General features: G+C 35.9%; 1 protein-coding gene across 1 annotated transcript in view; it reads left to right on the top strand.

The window, feature by feature from the left end:
• The window catches only part of LOC130572640 (guanine nucleotide-binding protein G(i) subunit alpha-1), a 32212-nt gene extending 25470 nt beyond the window's left edge, over positions 1–6742 (top strand). Inside the window, exons 6-9 of the mRNA XM_057364466.1 lie at positions 2252–2381; positions 3595–3748; positions 4606–4820; positions 4922–6742. Of these exons, the coding sequence (XP_057220449.1) occupies positions 2252–2381; positions 3595–3748; positions 4606–4796 (475 nt within the window). The 3' untranslated portion in view covers positions 4797–4820; positions 4922–6742. The remainder of the gene's footprint in view (positions 1–2251; positions 2382–3594; positions 3749–4605; positions 4821–4921) is intronic.
• The last annotated feature ends 9098 nt before the right edge of the window (positions 6743–15840 follow it).

Raw genomic sequence — 15840 nt, 5'->3', positions numbered from 1 at the left:
GAAGTAATTCTTCCTTGTCCTCTCACAACATGCTCTTACTAAAAGTTTGCACTGATCCATGTGCAGCATTCAAGGTTAAAACACAAGGTAGTGTTAACCATCAGAGTACTCTACCTACTACTGGTGAGGAAGAATGAGAAGAAAACTCAGTAAAACACACATTAAATTTGCATTTAGATTATGCAGAAATTGTTGTCAGCATGTCTGTCTTGCACATTTGCTTAGTATCTTCATGGAACATACTTTTTCTCATGGAAATACACAGCAAGTACTAAAATATGGATGCATCAGTACTGTGGAAATCTGTATTGTTTCCTTTTTTTGGGTTTAAGAATACAAAATTTGYATTAATCCACAAAGAATAACTGATAAATGGTGAATAATCTCTTGCAAACCTAAGGATAATAGTCCTTAGCCAAGTCTCAGGAGAGGATTTCTGTATTCTCAGGAGCTCTCCATCTTCTCACTTTCTAATGTTTCTTGTTCCCTGTTGTAGATGGGTCCAGTTTGTTCTGTTTATTCCRGCTTACAGAGACCGTATGATTATGCTTCTATAAAAAGTCTTTGAGCCAGGCCTTTGGAAATATTTAGCTGTAATGTTGTGTATTCAAACACCTGTTACCTGTGCCTTAGGCAATAGGCTTAATGAGTTATTAGGAGGGCTTGAAGTACACTCTTACATAACACAAAAACTTTTAAGCTGAACCAAAGGCATGAAAGCCTCGATTATATTAAGACAAAGGTACACAAGTATGATGAGCTGCACAGGATCARTTTCTTTCATTATCTTTTCTTTCCTGTTCTGCTGTGTGTGTGTTTAGATTCTTTCAGGTTKAGCCTCAATTCAGCCTTCTCTGTAAAGCACTTAGCATAGCTTTGATTATTGATTCAATTGAAAATGCAAATAGCAAGTCATCTTCATCCTGTTTCTGTTTTTCTAGAATATTCCAAAAGTTGAGTCTGATATTTACTACCTTTGTGTTCAAAGAACGCTTTTTTTATAGAAGTGTTAATTCTTATGGAAATTCAGGTCTCAGTATAAAGTTAAGAAGCATAGCATTGGAATTGAAGTAATTACTAAAATTTAAGGGATTGGTTAATAAGGTATGCATGCCAAAATATCTTCTATGGGGACAGCCATTGCTAAATATTCGAGAACTAAATAGGAGTAGTAAGTGACTGGCTTGCATTTGTATAGGGTGAAATCCAAAGACTTCCCTTCAAAGATATTTCTGAAGGTAAGGGACACCTCTAAGGAATCCTTTTTCACCAGGAATAGTCTTTCAAGTGTTTTTATCATGGTATTATCTCAATCTAGAACATTAAAAGGGCAGTGAGCATTGTCACTTACTGCAGTAGTTTACCCAAATAGARGCCCTTGACAGAGGTTGCAGTGTTTCTGACAGTTTTTGATGAGAAAGCAAAGGGTCTTTCTTTTTCTTCTARTTTCTTTCTCTACTTACTTTGCTGTGTTTTTTTCAAATTAAAATCTAGCAACTTAGAACRCTTGAAGATATCTAAAAATAACAACTGTAATTGAATGTCTTCAAGTGCAATTTAGCATGTTTATGTAGTGCACTAGCATTAAATTGGTTTTTTGTACCTGTCCTACCCTTGAAATCTTACAACTCATGGAAAACAGGAAAGGGGGATAATTATCAAAAAATACAAGTCAACATCAGCAAGTGTATCATATGTGAGACTTAACTGCATTTCCAAACAATGCATTTATTAGAGAGAAAATTAGGGTTATTTTTACTATGTAATGCTTACTTTGTCTTTTAAGATAATCTCTTAAAAAAAATCCCATTTAAACATGGCCAGTTGAAGAGCAGATTTAAGTTGTAATTTGATTTAGGACAGAGAGGAGCTAAAAATCCCCAGGAATAAGAGTCCACATTATTGATCAGTATCTTTTATTRTTTTAGATATTTTAGTAAAGCTAACTCTTGTTATTTTTTTTTATACATAATAAAATTAACTTTGTTAATGAAACATAACATTGTAAATAATTAATTTTATTTATCTTCTGTCTCATACTTTCTCATGTTCTSTAAAGCATACAGGAAGGCTTTTAAGGCTTTGTTAAAATTGAGACTTAGAAAAAATAGTAGTTAATGTTACTTTTTTTWACTTGTTTTTAAGATATTGTGCTCAGACTTATATATAGTTGATACRTATTTTATTGGTTAATATTCAGAAAGCTGGAAATTCCAAAGTTCATTCCCTGCTTTATCCTTCTGTTTTGCAGAATGTTTGATGTTGGAGGCCAAAGATCAGAGCGGAAGAAGTGGATTCATTGTTTTGAGGGTGTTACAGCAATTATTTTTTGTGTGGCACTAAGTGATTATGACTTGGTGTTGGCTGAAGAYGAGGAAATGGCAAGTACCATAATGTTGAAAAAGGGAATAGTTGTTGGACAGAAGCTAAGTTTGGAAGGAAAGCTATAAATAGGTCTTTTGAATTATTACTGCTTTAATAAGATGTATGGGGTTTGTGCAGAAGGTCTCAGTGAAATGAGTGAAATGGTGATAGAATTCATGCTTTTGGGTTCCAGAGTATTTCATCATCTTCTCAGAAGGAATACTAAGAGACAAGGATTCTCTTAGCTATTCTTTTTGTGTTTCATAGGAAGCATAAATGATTGGGAATACATTGTCAGTAATACACATTTTAGTCTCTGTATGGATGCTAGAAGTACATAGTAAAATTTTCTTACTTACCTGTATCTGTTTTACCACATTTTGTTTTCCTTTCCTTTCTTAGTCTTCAGTTTTTGTTTCTAACTGTGTTTCTCCAATCTTTTATCTTAGTTGCAGAAATGTTTCTCTTCTTTTTCCTTTYCAACACCCTCGGCTCTTTTCTCCTCTTTCAAGAATTTACTCCTTCCGTGTCACTGTGCACAGGGTGCATTTTACTGTCTTGAGTGGTCTGAAGTGATGCTTACCTCTTGTATGTGAATCATTAACAGACTTTTGTGCTCTTCCTTGTTTTCTGCAACTTGCTATAAAATATAATTTGGGGAGGAGAGAGAAATAACAAAATCTTTCAAGTCAAGTATAGTCAAAGAAGGTCATAGCTAGCATCCTGCTACTTAAATGACTGGAACTTGGCCAAAGTATTTACAGACAGAAGGGATAATTTTTCTGCAGAGTTAAAAATTATGGTAAGAGTTAAAATACCTGCTTATTTGATTCGCTAGTTTTGTAGAGCTTTTTTTCCTTATTCTGGAATATCGGCTAGGAACAGAATTTATTTTCAATTTCCAGAAGATCTAATCGGTATTAAGATAAATTCAGGTAACTCTGCAATTCTTGTAGAATATCTGTACTTCAAAATGTCAGAACACATGAAAATTTCTGAAATATTAAAAACTTAAACCTGGAAATGAGAAAAAGTAGTTGCTTAAACCCTGCTTGTGGAAGTGATCTTTGTGGTAGTCTTGGCCTCTCYGTATTTCCCTGCAGTAAAGTGTGATTTTTTTTGCTAAAAACTTCTTTGTAACTGGTTCATTTGTAACTAATCAAAAATATGTATCTGATTTTACTACTGAAGTTTGATAAAATACAAAGTGATKTTTTTTTTCAATTACAGAATCGGATGCATGAGAGCATGAAATTGTTTGACAGTATCTGCAACAATAAATGGTTCACAGACACATCTATTATTCTATTCCTGAACAAGAAAGATCTTTTTGAAGAAAAGATAAAAAGAAGTCCCCTCACTATTTGCTACCCTGAATATGCAGGTATTGGAGGGGTGTACAGATGTCAAGGAAATTTTTGATGCACAAAATACGAGGAGTTATATAACTCTCGGCACTTAAAACATTTATATGACATAAAGTTTAAGATGGTTTGTTTTGATGGATCAGAAATAAAATATTGCTTAAGTATTTTTAACCAGGTGAAATAATGCTGGTCCGCTGGTAGCATTTACCTGTTACTGCTACAACTGTTCAGGCTTGTTTATTTAGCCCATTCTTATTCCTAATGTTCTGCTACTTTTGTACTTCGATGTAAGTAAGAATTCCTGAGATCCATGAGAGGTTTTGAACGGGGAGCATACATACATTTTCATATGTGGCTTAGTCAGGAAATACATAGCAAACGAGGATGAATTCATTAAACAAGTCTTAGTATTTTTATACATCATTGTAACTTCAGACTCCTGCACTGTATAGAAAAWACATTGGAGGTAAAAAGCTTAAGAGAGATGTGCCTGTCAAGAGTCTTTGAGTGTGGGAAAACCCCAAATTCTTTAAAAACATAAAAATTGAGAGTATGTAACTTGAATGAAGGAAAAAAAAAAATATCCTAATCTCGAAAAAGTGATGGGTCATTAATGACTTGTTCCTCTGGCACTGAAGTAAATGGAAAGACTAYTCCTGCCCCTGGAACTGAATTGAGTACTAAGTTTTCATTCTTACAAATGCATCCGAAAGGTCTCCTCCCAAAGTTTTTTTTAATGGTATCTTAAAGCACTGCCTGTGGAAATACTCTTTAAGTTTTAGGTTAACTGTCCAAAGAACCACTTCCTTCAAAGATAGTTTGCATCTTGTTCCTTTGTTGGAAACCTGCTTACTGAACAATTTTCTTCTTCTAGGGTCAAACACCTACGAAGAAGCAGCTGCTTACATTCAGTGTCAATTTGAAGATCTGAACAAGAGAAAAGACACAAAGGAAATCTACACTCACTTCACGTGTGCCACAGACACAAAAAATGTGCAGTTTGTTTTTGATGCTGTAACTGATGTTATTATTAAAAATAACCTTAAAGACTGTGGCCTCTTCTGAGAACAGACAAAAGGTCGCTAAATGGTAAATCACATRCCTGAAAACAGGACTTAAGCATTTGGAATATGCCCATGCTGTGTAAAACCTGCATAGATATACTTAATTCTCTTTTATTTTATTTTTAGGTTTGGAGATCGACTTCGCACAATTCTAATCTGATTCTTTTCAAGGTGAAAGAAGTACAAAATGCATTGTGCTGAATGATAGATCAGTACTGTACTTGCCTGTTTTAACAGCTTTATTTATGTTTGTCTTGTAAATTTAAGTAATTAGTTAACACTGAGATGTCAGTTGATTGTATGTAAACTTACAATTGTAGTAATGTATTTGTATAAACGTTGAACGGAATATTTTAGTAACTTGATGTCCTCTRAAACATTCCTCTAAAATTTCCATGTTTTATGAAGATATTCTTAGAGGAGACAGACACTTTTTGCCTTTGGATTATTTAAACATCTTGTAAAATTAAATTTTCTTTTCATCTTAAGGGTGCATGCTGCCTTATTCTTTACTTTTGTTGRTAATACTGTATATGGTGTTAGTTTTTTGATATTTAAACAGCCTCATACACCTTCTCGGACTTAAACATRACCAATAAAATATGTTTTTTGCCTTAAGTTTTGAAAAATAAATCTTTTTATAAATTTAAGATAAATGCAAAGATTATTTTAACATTTAAATTAAATCCAAAGTTTATGAGATCTGGACTTGCAGTCTTTGCAGTGGAAATGTGGCAACACTCGGAAATTGACATTAACATCACGGTCAGCTATCACTGAAGCTGATGGAARTGCAAAAAGGAAGTTAAAACTATTCATATCAATAAAAATATTTGATGCTGTGGTCTTTACTCAGTGTAGTGAATGAAAAAATTACCTTTGGGGTTTTTTAAATAGACAGTTAGCAAAGGTTGGACTTCAGAGTAATGTTTTTCTGCTTACATTAAAACATAAATTCATGGTCTTAAATTTTTTTGCTAATTTCTGGTAATAAAACTAGTTGGATAGCTTAATAAMCATAAAAATATTGGGTTTTCCCACAAGACAAGGCACAGGGGCTTCACAGATAAAAGAAATTTCCTGTTGCRTATAGCAAGAATCCTCAGTATTTTGGATAGGGCGTTTTAGTGACTTAGATGTGCTGATTCTTTAATGTCCTCTGTAATTATAATCTCACAGTTTCTTTTAAGTTAAAGATTATTTTCTTCTTGTTATGYTTTCATTATGTCATTTGCCATCATATCATCTATTGCCTTAGGGATAGTGCCAAAACCGATTTTTTTAATACAGATTTTAAAAGGAATAAGCTTCTAACTGTAAATAAGTTGATGGTTGTCTTAAATGTATGTTTGTCACCTAGAAAACATGAACGTACCAAACTTAGAGATACAATTTTCTATAATTGTTAAAATATTTCAGGCAGCTACAGTACACCATATGTTCTTTGAGAAGTAAGTAAGTCTTGGAGCCTGTGGCTATTTTTCTATATTATCTTARCATTTATGTTCTTAGAAATGTTCAAAATATTGAAGTCATTGTTCTGTTGTTTAATTTTTGATTGTGTATGTTTAAGTTAGGCCTCTGCTTGAGTAAAACTTACCTGCACTTCTCATTCTTTAATGCKTTCTTTGTTAGGTACAGAATTGCTAAATGCATTTTAAATGAAAGATTAGAAAGGAGGTAACTTATTGGTGGAGGTTGTTAAATATATTGATACATTATGAGCTCTTTCAACAGTTATGGTAAGCAATCTGTATATCCTGGGCTGCTTTTAATTGTGCTTTACAGTTCTGGATATGATTTTAAGTCTCACTGAACTACTTTGTGGAATTGTATTTACACCTACGTTCAAGTTGGTTTTTGTACTTAATGTAAAAAATTGGGATTAATCAAATTAAATAAACCTAAATCTTGTGCCTTGCTTGAAAGAAATGTTTTTCATTAAATATGCCGATGAAAATCTTTTTTGCATCCATTCTGTGGAGGTAACTAGGTAGTAAAAATGARAAGATAGAAAGTTGAGAATGTATTTTAAAACTTTGTGCTAGAAGCATTAATTATATTAATTAATTAATTAATATTTTTCCTTTACCATTTTTTCTAACACCTTTGGTTGGAGAATTTTTGGAATTTCATAACTAATGGTTTATGACGTATTCATTTCTTAACACAGAACAAAATGGTGAGCTAATTTTGCTTCCTAGTCCACAGATAATATTGTTTTTTCRGACCTTATGGGTGGCCAGCAGGGATGTTTCCTTGTAGATGTGCTGCACTGGTTGATCATTCTTTGTGCGGAGATAAAGTTGTCATCCTAGCCCRCTTCTCTAGGAAAAGCTACAAGAATTGTGGTGCAGTTGTGGTGGGAGTCACACACTTAATTTTCACTGCAGCTGTAATAAGGCTCCACTCCATCTCCAGGTTCCATCTGGAGCCTGCTTCTCTGTYGCAGCACTGCAGAAAACAGAGGAAATGCTGCAGGTACACCACTATCTGAGACAGAAAAACTTGGCCCTCAGCAGCCTGCCCTCCATTCTCTTCCAGCTCCCCATTCCTCTCATTTCTTTGTCCAGTGTTCAGGCAAACTCCTTTCTCTAGCATTACACAAGGAAGCTCGCTCTATTAGATACTCCTTCAGGCTGTTGTAGTATATGTAAAAAATCAGAGCTTTATGCAGGCTTCTCCAGGCCCCCGGTCTTGTGCACGCATCTGTGGTTGAAGTGTCTCAGTAAAACGCAACCATCATTAAAAATGTACTTTATTTTTATGAGGCTTAACAYGGTGGAAGGGTGGTTTTGAAAATTTTCTATTTGGCTTCATTATGCTACCTATGGRACCTGGAGATAATTTGATGTTAAATGTAGTAACCACTCATTAACTAAAACAAGGTCCAGGATCTCAGCATGGGAACAAGTAAGCATTTGCTGGATTGCTGTTTCTGGTTCTATGTAGGCAATTAACACCTTCATGATTTAAAATCTACATAAAACCTTAGGGAGCAAAAGAGATCCATCTCTGCAGCATGCTGAACAGCATGGTGACTGGTGTGCGTTCAGATTTGGGGAAAATGAAAGGATAATTATCTGTTTCAAATCAAGCAAAAAGGAAACCCTGCCAAGGTGCTGGTTATCCTACTGTGTGAATGTCTCTTGAAGTTGTTACACTTCATATTAATAAGTAGGATCCTGGGGGTCAAAAGAGTAAGGCCAGAGTTGTCAACTTCAAAGCCTTGGCTATACTTCATTTTAAAAATTTGTAGAAGGGGACAAGAGTCTGAAAGCACCTCAGCTGTGAATAATGCATAGTGAGTGCATTTGTGGGCTATGAATGAGGAAGATGAGACTGATAAAAGAGGAACTTCTAATCAGTCACAGACTATAAGCAGTGCTTGTGGTTTTTGCAAAACTGTCGAGTTTTTGGACTCTGATGAGTAGGGTTACTGGTATTTTAGTTGCAGAGGTGCAAGAGAGCCATTTTGAGTTTTTGTCTGTGGAGTTCTTGCAAAGATGCTGGCTTGACATAGGGGGATCTAAGAGCAGAATTTTATTCAGTTATATTTCTAAGTTACGAAAATATGCAGTACTTACAAATGGCCGAGTCAAAATCCATTTATCAAGCTTTTTGTCCTTAGTGTATTTAGAAGCAGTGATTTTCAAATTTGGTCATGCTTCCAGATAAGATGTTTCTGTCTGGTTTGCTCTGCTCGTGTTTTGTTTTTTGTGGTAGTGAGAAGACTTTATTTTGTGGTAGTGAGAAGACTTTATCTGACACAACAGAGATCAGGATTACTGAGCAATTTACTGTAGGAGTAATTTACTTGATCGAAGGCATAGTTAGGCTTATTTTTACAAGTGCAGTCAATACACTGAGTTCATGTGGGGTGGTGTGATGCTGTACCAGTTTTGGTCATACTCCCTTCTGGATATTAGGACAGGAAAAAGTTAAGCCCACAGTGGAGAAATGCACTTTTGTAGTAGAACTGTATTTCTGTAGTGCTATGTGTCAATTCTGAAAGGAATTTCAGAACATCTGTTACAAAAGAAAGATTTGTGTGTGCAGGAATGTACTGATCAAAATGTGCTATCTGAAATGTGACTCTTCTAGATTGCAAAGGAACAAAAGGCATTTAAGACCAAATACRTTGTCACTGGAAGTCACTGCAGCTTCACAGAACTCACTGTTCCCAGCTAAGACTTAGTCTTTAGTCCCCTCTTTTTCTGTCCTCCCACTAACAGAAGTTTGGGGAGATGTGTTGTCACTGTGCTTTCCCTCACGGGTTATGCCATTTGTGTCAACATCTGAGAAATGGTATCTTGAATCCTGCTGAAAATGCTGATCTGTACCCCCTTTTGCAGATAAAGAACATGCAGATGCCTGATGTAAGATTGTTATTAATATGGTAATGTAAGAATGTGCAGATTTATTAGAAAATTAATGTACTTAAAACTGTATATGTTTGTAGTGAAAAACATGAAGAAAAGTAAGAAACCAGGAACCCGATCAGGTGTAGCTTTTCAGTACTGTAGCTTACAGTTCCAAGTAATCCACAGTCTGATCAGAAGTCCTTGCAATACAACACCAAGCACAYCTCAGATACCTCTCACAAAAAAGTGTCCTCATGTCTACAGAATCAGAATGCACTGTGAGACAGTACAGKACAAGTGACTGAATGGAAAACACATTGCAAATAGAAAAATGCTTCTAGAAGGTTTTGTCCATTTCCAAAATATAGTGTCAGTTTTCTAGACTAAATCAAATGAATAAGCCATGATTTTTGTACATAGTTGCATAATAATTTGTCTCGGGAACTAGAACATCTTCCTGTGAAAAATATATGGTGAGGYACGGTCACAAATTTTCACTGTTCCTCAATTCCAGTGTCGTGATTCTCTTGAAATGTGTTTAAAAAAAACCCAGCCCACAAAATCTATTCTAAAAACCCCATGAAACTGTCATCCTAAGAATGTTAAATAGTTTTGATTAAAAAAATGCTAATACTTGTCCCATAAGCCAGGATTTTTTTTGATAGGTTAGAACAAAGATGAAACTATTCCTATTTTGATTTYATAAATCACAAACTTAAAATACCTTGTCTAACTTTCATCAAGACCTTTGTTATTAAAACACAGGTTTTTTTTTTGATGAGAATATTATTAACCTTGACTTGGCGTGAATTGCCGAAATTCTATTAATAAGAATTGAAGGTGAATTTATTAACAAGATTCTGAAGTTATCAACTAYATAATTTAGAATGCAAAACTGAACACCAACAATCAGAAAAAGAATCAAAATTGCATTGTGATTTTATTGTTGTAGACATTAGAACATATGGTGAAGATGTGAATTTTGCCTGTAGGTCTTAAGGTACCTTTAAGTTGWAACGGATATTTCATTATATCCAGTTTCTAGTCATGACCCTTCTACTACTTTTGGCCTTTAACAAAAATGTGGTTTTAATCCATAATTCTAGACAGATTATTGAAAAAAGTCTGTTTTGTTAGGGACTGCACATGGAGATGGGTACATTTGATCAAATTCTGAAGTTGTTTCATACAGATTCTGCCAGAGTCTTTCWTAGCCAAGTTATGTTGGTTTGGCTTAAATGTCATTAATTTGCCTTGTTTTTCTATCTATTAACTCAATTCTTTGTAAAGTTCTCAGTCTTTGGTCCTCTGACTTTAAGGGATGGAAGAAAGTCATAAATTTTGTCATCTGCTGAGATAAACATTTTCAAGATTCTTGTAGTCAGTAGGGCATATGAGATTAGTGTTCTGGAAAAGCATTGAAGAAAATATAAAGCTCTGTCCAGCATTTGAAGAAAGCAGCTTTGAGAGAGTGTTGTGGCATAAAGTTGTTTTTTGATATGTTCTTGCATGCTTTCCTTGTCTGGAGCACTCGTGAGAAGGTAACAGTGAGGTATCTGCAGTTGCTTGTCCCTTTCGCAGGTGAAGCTGCTGATGTCTGTGTATTAAAGGCCCAAGCAGCCTGAGCTTCCGTTGATAGAAAGGTTTGTGAGCTACTTAGCAAAAAGAAATGGGTAGGAGGCAACCTGATCCTCCTGGAGAGGAGAGAGGGAGCACTCCAGCAGAGTGAGTAGAGGTGGAGGAGGAGGGACACAGCTGCTCTTCTGATGTCTGTTAAGTTTGTATTTGAATGCTCTCAGGGTTYAATGCAATTTGTACAAGTAGAGGTGTATTTGGGTGCTAGGAGGCAGTTGTTGGTATGTTGTACACTTAATCTTGGAGCATTCTGTCCTATCCAGATTCTCAGTCCTTCAAGTTCTCTCTTCCTTTAATTAAAAGCTAATAGAGCTGCAGAGTGATAATTTGCTAGTCTTGAATGAGTTTTTTCACCACCAGAAATTTTAGGTTTTTAGCATTCCAAAGATGATCTGRAAGAGAGACAGGAACAAGCTATTTTATTTCACTTCATTTTTTCCCGGTAAATCTGGAGTAGAGAACTCCAAGTACTTTCAGTCATCTCAAGACCAGTGTTGAAATACATTTCCTTAGGCTGTAAGAGAAGCACAATATGAAACATTTGTGGAATTACAGCAAAGAACTGATAGCACTTCCTGATAGCACTGGTGTTCTTAATCCAGTGCACTGACAGTTGACATCCTAGGCAAAAAGGAAAAAAATACTGGAATGGTATCAGTGATATAGGACCCTAAAMTAGCAGAGTACAAGTGTTCAGGTCATTTGAGGCCAAACTGATGGCTGCTGCAGATGGGTTGTTTACACAAACTGACTTTCAGAGAAAGCTTTAAAAGGAATTACCTGTTCCAACACTTTCAAAAGGACTGCAGAAAGCAATGAGCAGTCCTGCTAGAAATGCATAATTTGTTTCGCTTTAATGTTCAGTATTTCAAGTGAGTTAAAAGAGTTTTTCAAGTGATTGCTTGTCAAGTGGCATGGGGTAATAAGTTTTCTTAACCTTTGGCAAATGCAATGTTTTCACATTATTTAAAACAACAAAACTTGTTCTTCTGAGAAGTAAGGAAAGCATCATCACTAAAGAAATAATTTGCAAAATTAAAATTGCAAATTAGGTAACTGAGACTTGCTTTCTTCCAATAACACACACATCATGATGTTATGCCAGCATTTCAGAAACACAATTTAGGAAGTAGATTTTTGCCAGGTAGCACTTTTCATTTCCATACTTTCTGAAGAAGTGAAGGGATGATGSCCCCAACAGTATTTTCTATAGTACAGTTGCAAGGATGTTTAGCTGGCCATTTGGATGCTGAGTCWCAAACTCAATTTCATCTTTGAATTACATTTGGTCTGCTGAAATCTGAGAAAAGCTTCCTCACACTTGGGCAAGTAAATACTCTGAAATTGTTATTTTTACCTTGCGTTGATTTGATTTCACTTTATGTGATGCTGACGTCTCCTGCAAAGACTAGAATGTGTATCACAGTTACCAAGCCTAATCATTCTCCTTCGCAACAACTGTCTGTATCTTTTACTATGTAAAATAAGTTCAATAAAAGGTCTCAGAGTGGGACCCTTACTCAGCTCCTTGCTCTGAACCAAAGCTGAAGTCTGTCGGTGTCCTGAAGGAGGACCTGAGCCAGTGATACTCTGTTGCGTGAGAATATTGCTGTCCTTCCTCTTCACCTTTGTCTGATAACAAAACCATCCCTTCAGATTTTCTTTTTTCACTGATACCATCTTATTTATAATAGTTTACAATGTCTGATTCAATTTGAAATTAATTTTTTTTKAACTACCAGCTCACTTAAGACAGATTTGGTCGTTCTGTAGCTGTTTCTMTTTTGAGCTGGATGGATTTGGCCTGAGAAGACCTTCCGTACAATGCGTTTTTAGTCCATTCATTCTTGCAGTTCTTTCTTGCATCAGTTTTCATTTCTCCTTGTGTATCTTGAATTGTGAAGTTATTTATAAATGAAAGGGGTTTAAAAGTGGAAAGCTTTTTGTTTTTTCTGATTTTCCTTTTTGTAAGATGGATGTGGATGGAATACCTAATGAGTGTTTTACTAAAAAATACCAGTTTGAATCATCTCAACAAGCTTCAAAATTTTCCATTCCTAACGATTAGCCATTACTTGAGAGGTTTGTAGATTGYTAATCAATTTAATACACTTTTTTACAAAAAATCAGATTGAAAGGAAAACTAATGAAATACTAAAAACCCTTTTTGCCTTTGTTTTGTTTCTGGTCAGACAAGAATAGTTAATTRATGACTTCATTAACTCATTATGCCTGAGACCAGGGGGAGACAGATAAAAATCAGAATACTATGTTCAGTCTGGAARAATTCAGTTAGCACACTGAGGAAAGGCTGAATGATGAAACAGTACTGCAGGAGTTTAACTGGATAATGGAGCACTTTTGAATTCACGAATGAAGGCATGCAGCTTCCTTGCAAGGTGTTTGTTCCTTGCTTGAATTGATTTTAACTAAAGGATGGTGTGAAAGCATTTATTTGCCTCATTGGCAACTACTATTCTGCTTTMGAGCCGTTAATCTTTGCTGAGTTAAAAAAGAGATTCTTAGGAAATCAGTTTTCCAATGGCCCAGGAGGTATAAGCTGCACTTCTAAGGCGGATCTTTCTTATGAGCTTTGTTCTGGAAGGCAAAAGAGTTAATGTGTCTATACAGGCTTGTGTGCTTTAAACACAGCAAAATGATGTTTGTAGCATTTCATTATATCAAAATTAGGCACTTTGTCAGCCATTGTATCAGCACACCTCTTCACATGTATTCTAAGTTAGGTGCCRGGTGCTGCTGAATTCTTTGAAAGAGAAATGACATGAGAGGTATGGTGAGAAGGTACAATCATTTATTCTCCTATATAGATTAATATCTGATTTGTTTGTTTAATGTTGTCAAAAAAACSTGGAGGTCATGCAACAGGGAATGATCATCATGAAACAGCATCATCAAAATGTATTTTGCGTCACAAGGATGAGTTTGCTTCTGATGCCAGAGACTGTAGATAATGGAGGAGTCTGAGGCAAGTGACAGAATTCCGTAGTTCTGTGGGATATTTGACTAGCTGGGTTCAGTGCATCTTTACTTTAGATCTGAGCTGCCTGCTACTCCCTGAAGGCTCTTCAGCTCAAGAGGCAGGTGGGTAGTTTTGTGGCCTTRATAGTTTGTAATGCTTTAAAACAATGCTGTACTGTCCTGGTTGGAAAGTTTTCCATCATCACTATCTCTATTCTAGAGCTATGATCTTAYGCAATAAATATATAGAAAATGCTAAACTTTCTAATTGTCTTGCTATGGTTTTAAATATTTCATGGTCTAATTTGGAGCTCTTTTTTCCTTCTGTGGTTTCTTTTTTAAATTTTTTTTCTTCAGACTGTTGTTACAGTCTGTTCTATAGTACTGCAGTTGTGCTAAAGATTCTGATTAAAAAAAAACCCACAAGTACTCATAGTCTTGCTGATACATGAATTATTATGGACCACAATAATTGTTTCCTCAGCAATTTAGGAATKTCATGCATGTTTCTTTTTTTCTGTTTTAGGACTGCACTAGAAGCTTTGAATGCTTTTTAAAATTACTCTTTAGTGCTTTTCAAAATTGCTTTTTAGTTCAGGCTGCCTGAAATCTCTCTGTAGCTTAACTTGGGCCATTAGCTCACGAAATACACTTTGGTAAAAGCTGAGTAGTTCCATGAAGCCGTGACCAGTGTACCTTTCTATTTACTGGGCCTTTCTCCCCTGCTCTATCATTATTTATCTACAGCTACAGTAAATGCACTTGCCAAGCAGTGATTTAGGGGATTTTTTATTAGGAGAGGGAGGTAACAGGAAATGCAGTGAGTGGATATTGGGGAAAAGGAAGCAGCTGGGGATGCCAGTGGCTGTGGGATTTGTTATAGCTGAAAAATAAGATTTTAACATCTGTCTTGTGAATGCTAGCTATATTTAGTGTTCTGGAGAGGAAGCAGATGGAAAGAGGCTATCAGATCTGCACACCGTGGAAAGATAAAGAATAAGCCCTTTTAAACCAATATAGAATCCTTACATGTTTTCTGTAACCATTTCCATGTGATGATTACATGATCATATACACAACCTCTGGCTTTCCTGGATGCAGCTCCTGAGCTACATGTCKTAGGGGTGATTGAAGAAGGTTTTGGCATCTGTTTCTGAGCTCTTGCTGTGSTGTGTTCTAAATGCTTTATGCCCTCCTATAAACTGTAATCATGTGTCCTTGTTCAGGTTGGTACTTCTTAAAGTGTTGTTTTCACTCTTTCCCTGCTGATGGAACGAGAACTCCTGGCTGGCTGCTGTTTTAGTGGTGGGAGACGCAGCTGGTCAGTCTGACCCAATGTGGAGTGCCAAGTGTGAAACCATGCTAAATCAGGGATGAAACACTGATGGTCCAAGGCAAGTAGAGGTCTGCCAAAATCAGAGTTTCTAGATCTTTCCCACTKAAACTGAACAAACTCATCCTGAATTGGAAGTTGTCTCATTTTCTACACAAATATGTCTTTGACCATGAATGCAAAATCCTTTTTGCTTTGTTTCCATAAATGGTCATTTGAGGTGAATTATCTGGAATAGTATTTAATGGGAATAAGGCAKGGGTAATATTCAATTCCCCACAGTTATCTGGGACATGTAAGGAATCGTTCCACAAAGTGAATCACACCAAAGGAGTCTGCAGCACATTCAGATAGACATGATTTACTGCTCGGACTGGGTTTCACTGCAGTAAATAAGCTTTAGATGTTTGCCTGGTCTGGAAAGGGATACAAATCCTCTTTAGGAAAAAAAAAAAACCTCACAAACATCAGAACACATCACATTTCATCCCTCAAAACCAGCACTAGAGGTAGGGAATTTCTCTCTCCAAGAAAAAGGGTTCTGTTACTAGAATACAACATCAAAACGTACCTGATAGTGCTGCCCATGCTTTGTTGACAGCATGGATGGGAGTTTTGTGYTCAGTGTTGTCTGTCCCACACACCTGAATTCTACTTCCACCAAGGTTAGAGGATGACCAGCTGGTGTAACACTGACTTTACCTGTGATCAGCACAAAGCCCCATGCACGTTAG

Source organism: Malurus melanocephalus, unplaced genomic scaffold, assembly GCF_030028575.1.
Source record: "Malurus melanocephalus ecotype Western Australia unplaced genomic scaffold, MMel_1.1 scaffold_39, whole genome shotgun sequence".
In the NCBI taxonomy this organism is placed as follows: Eukaryota; Metazoa; Chordata; class Aves; order Passeriformes; family Maluridae; genus Malurus; species Malurus melanocephalus.
Note: the sequence above shows the minus strand (reverse complement) of the source record. Positions and strands in the feature narration are given on the sequence as shown.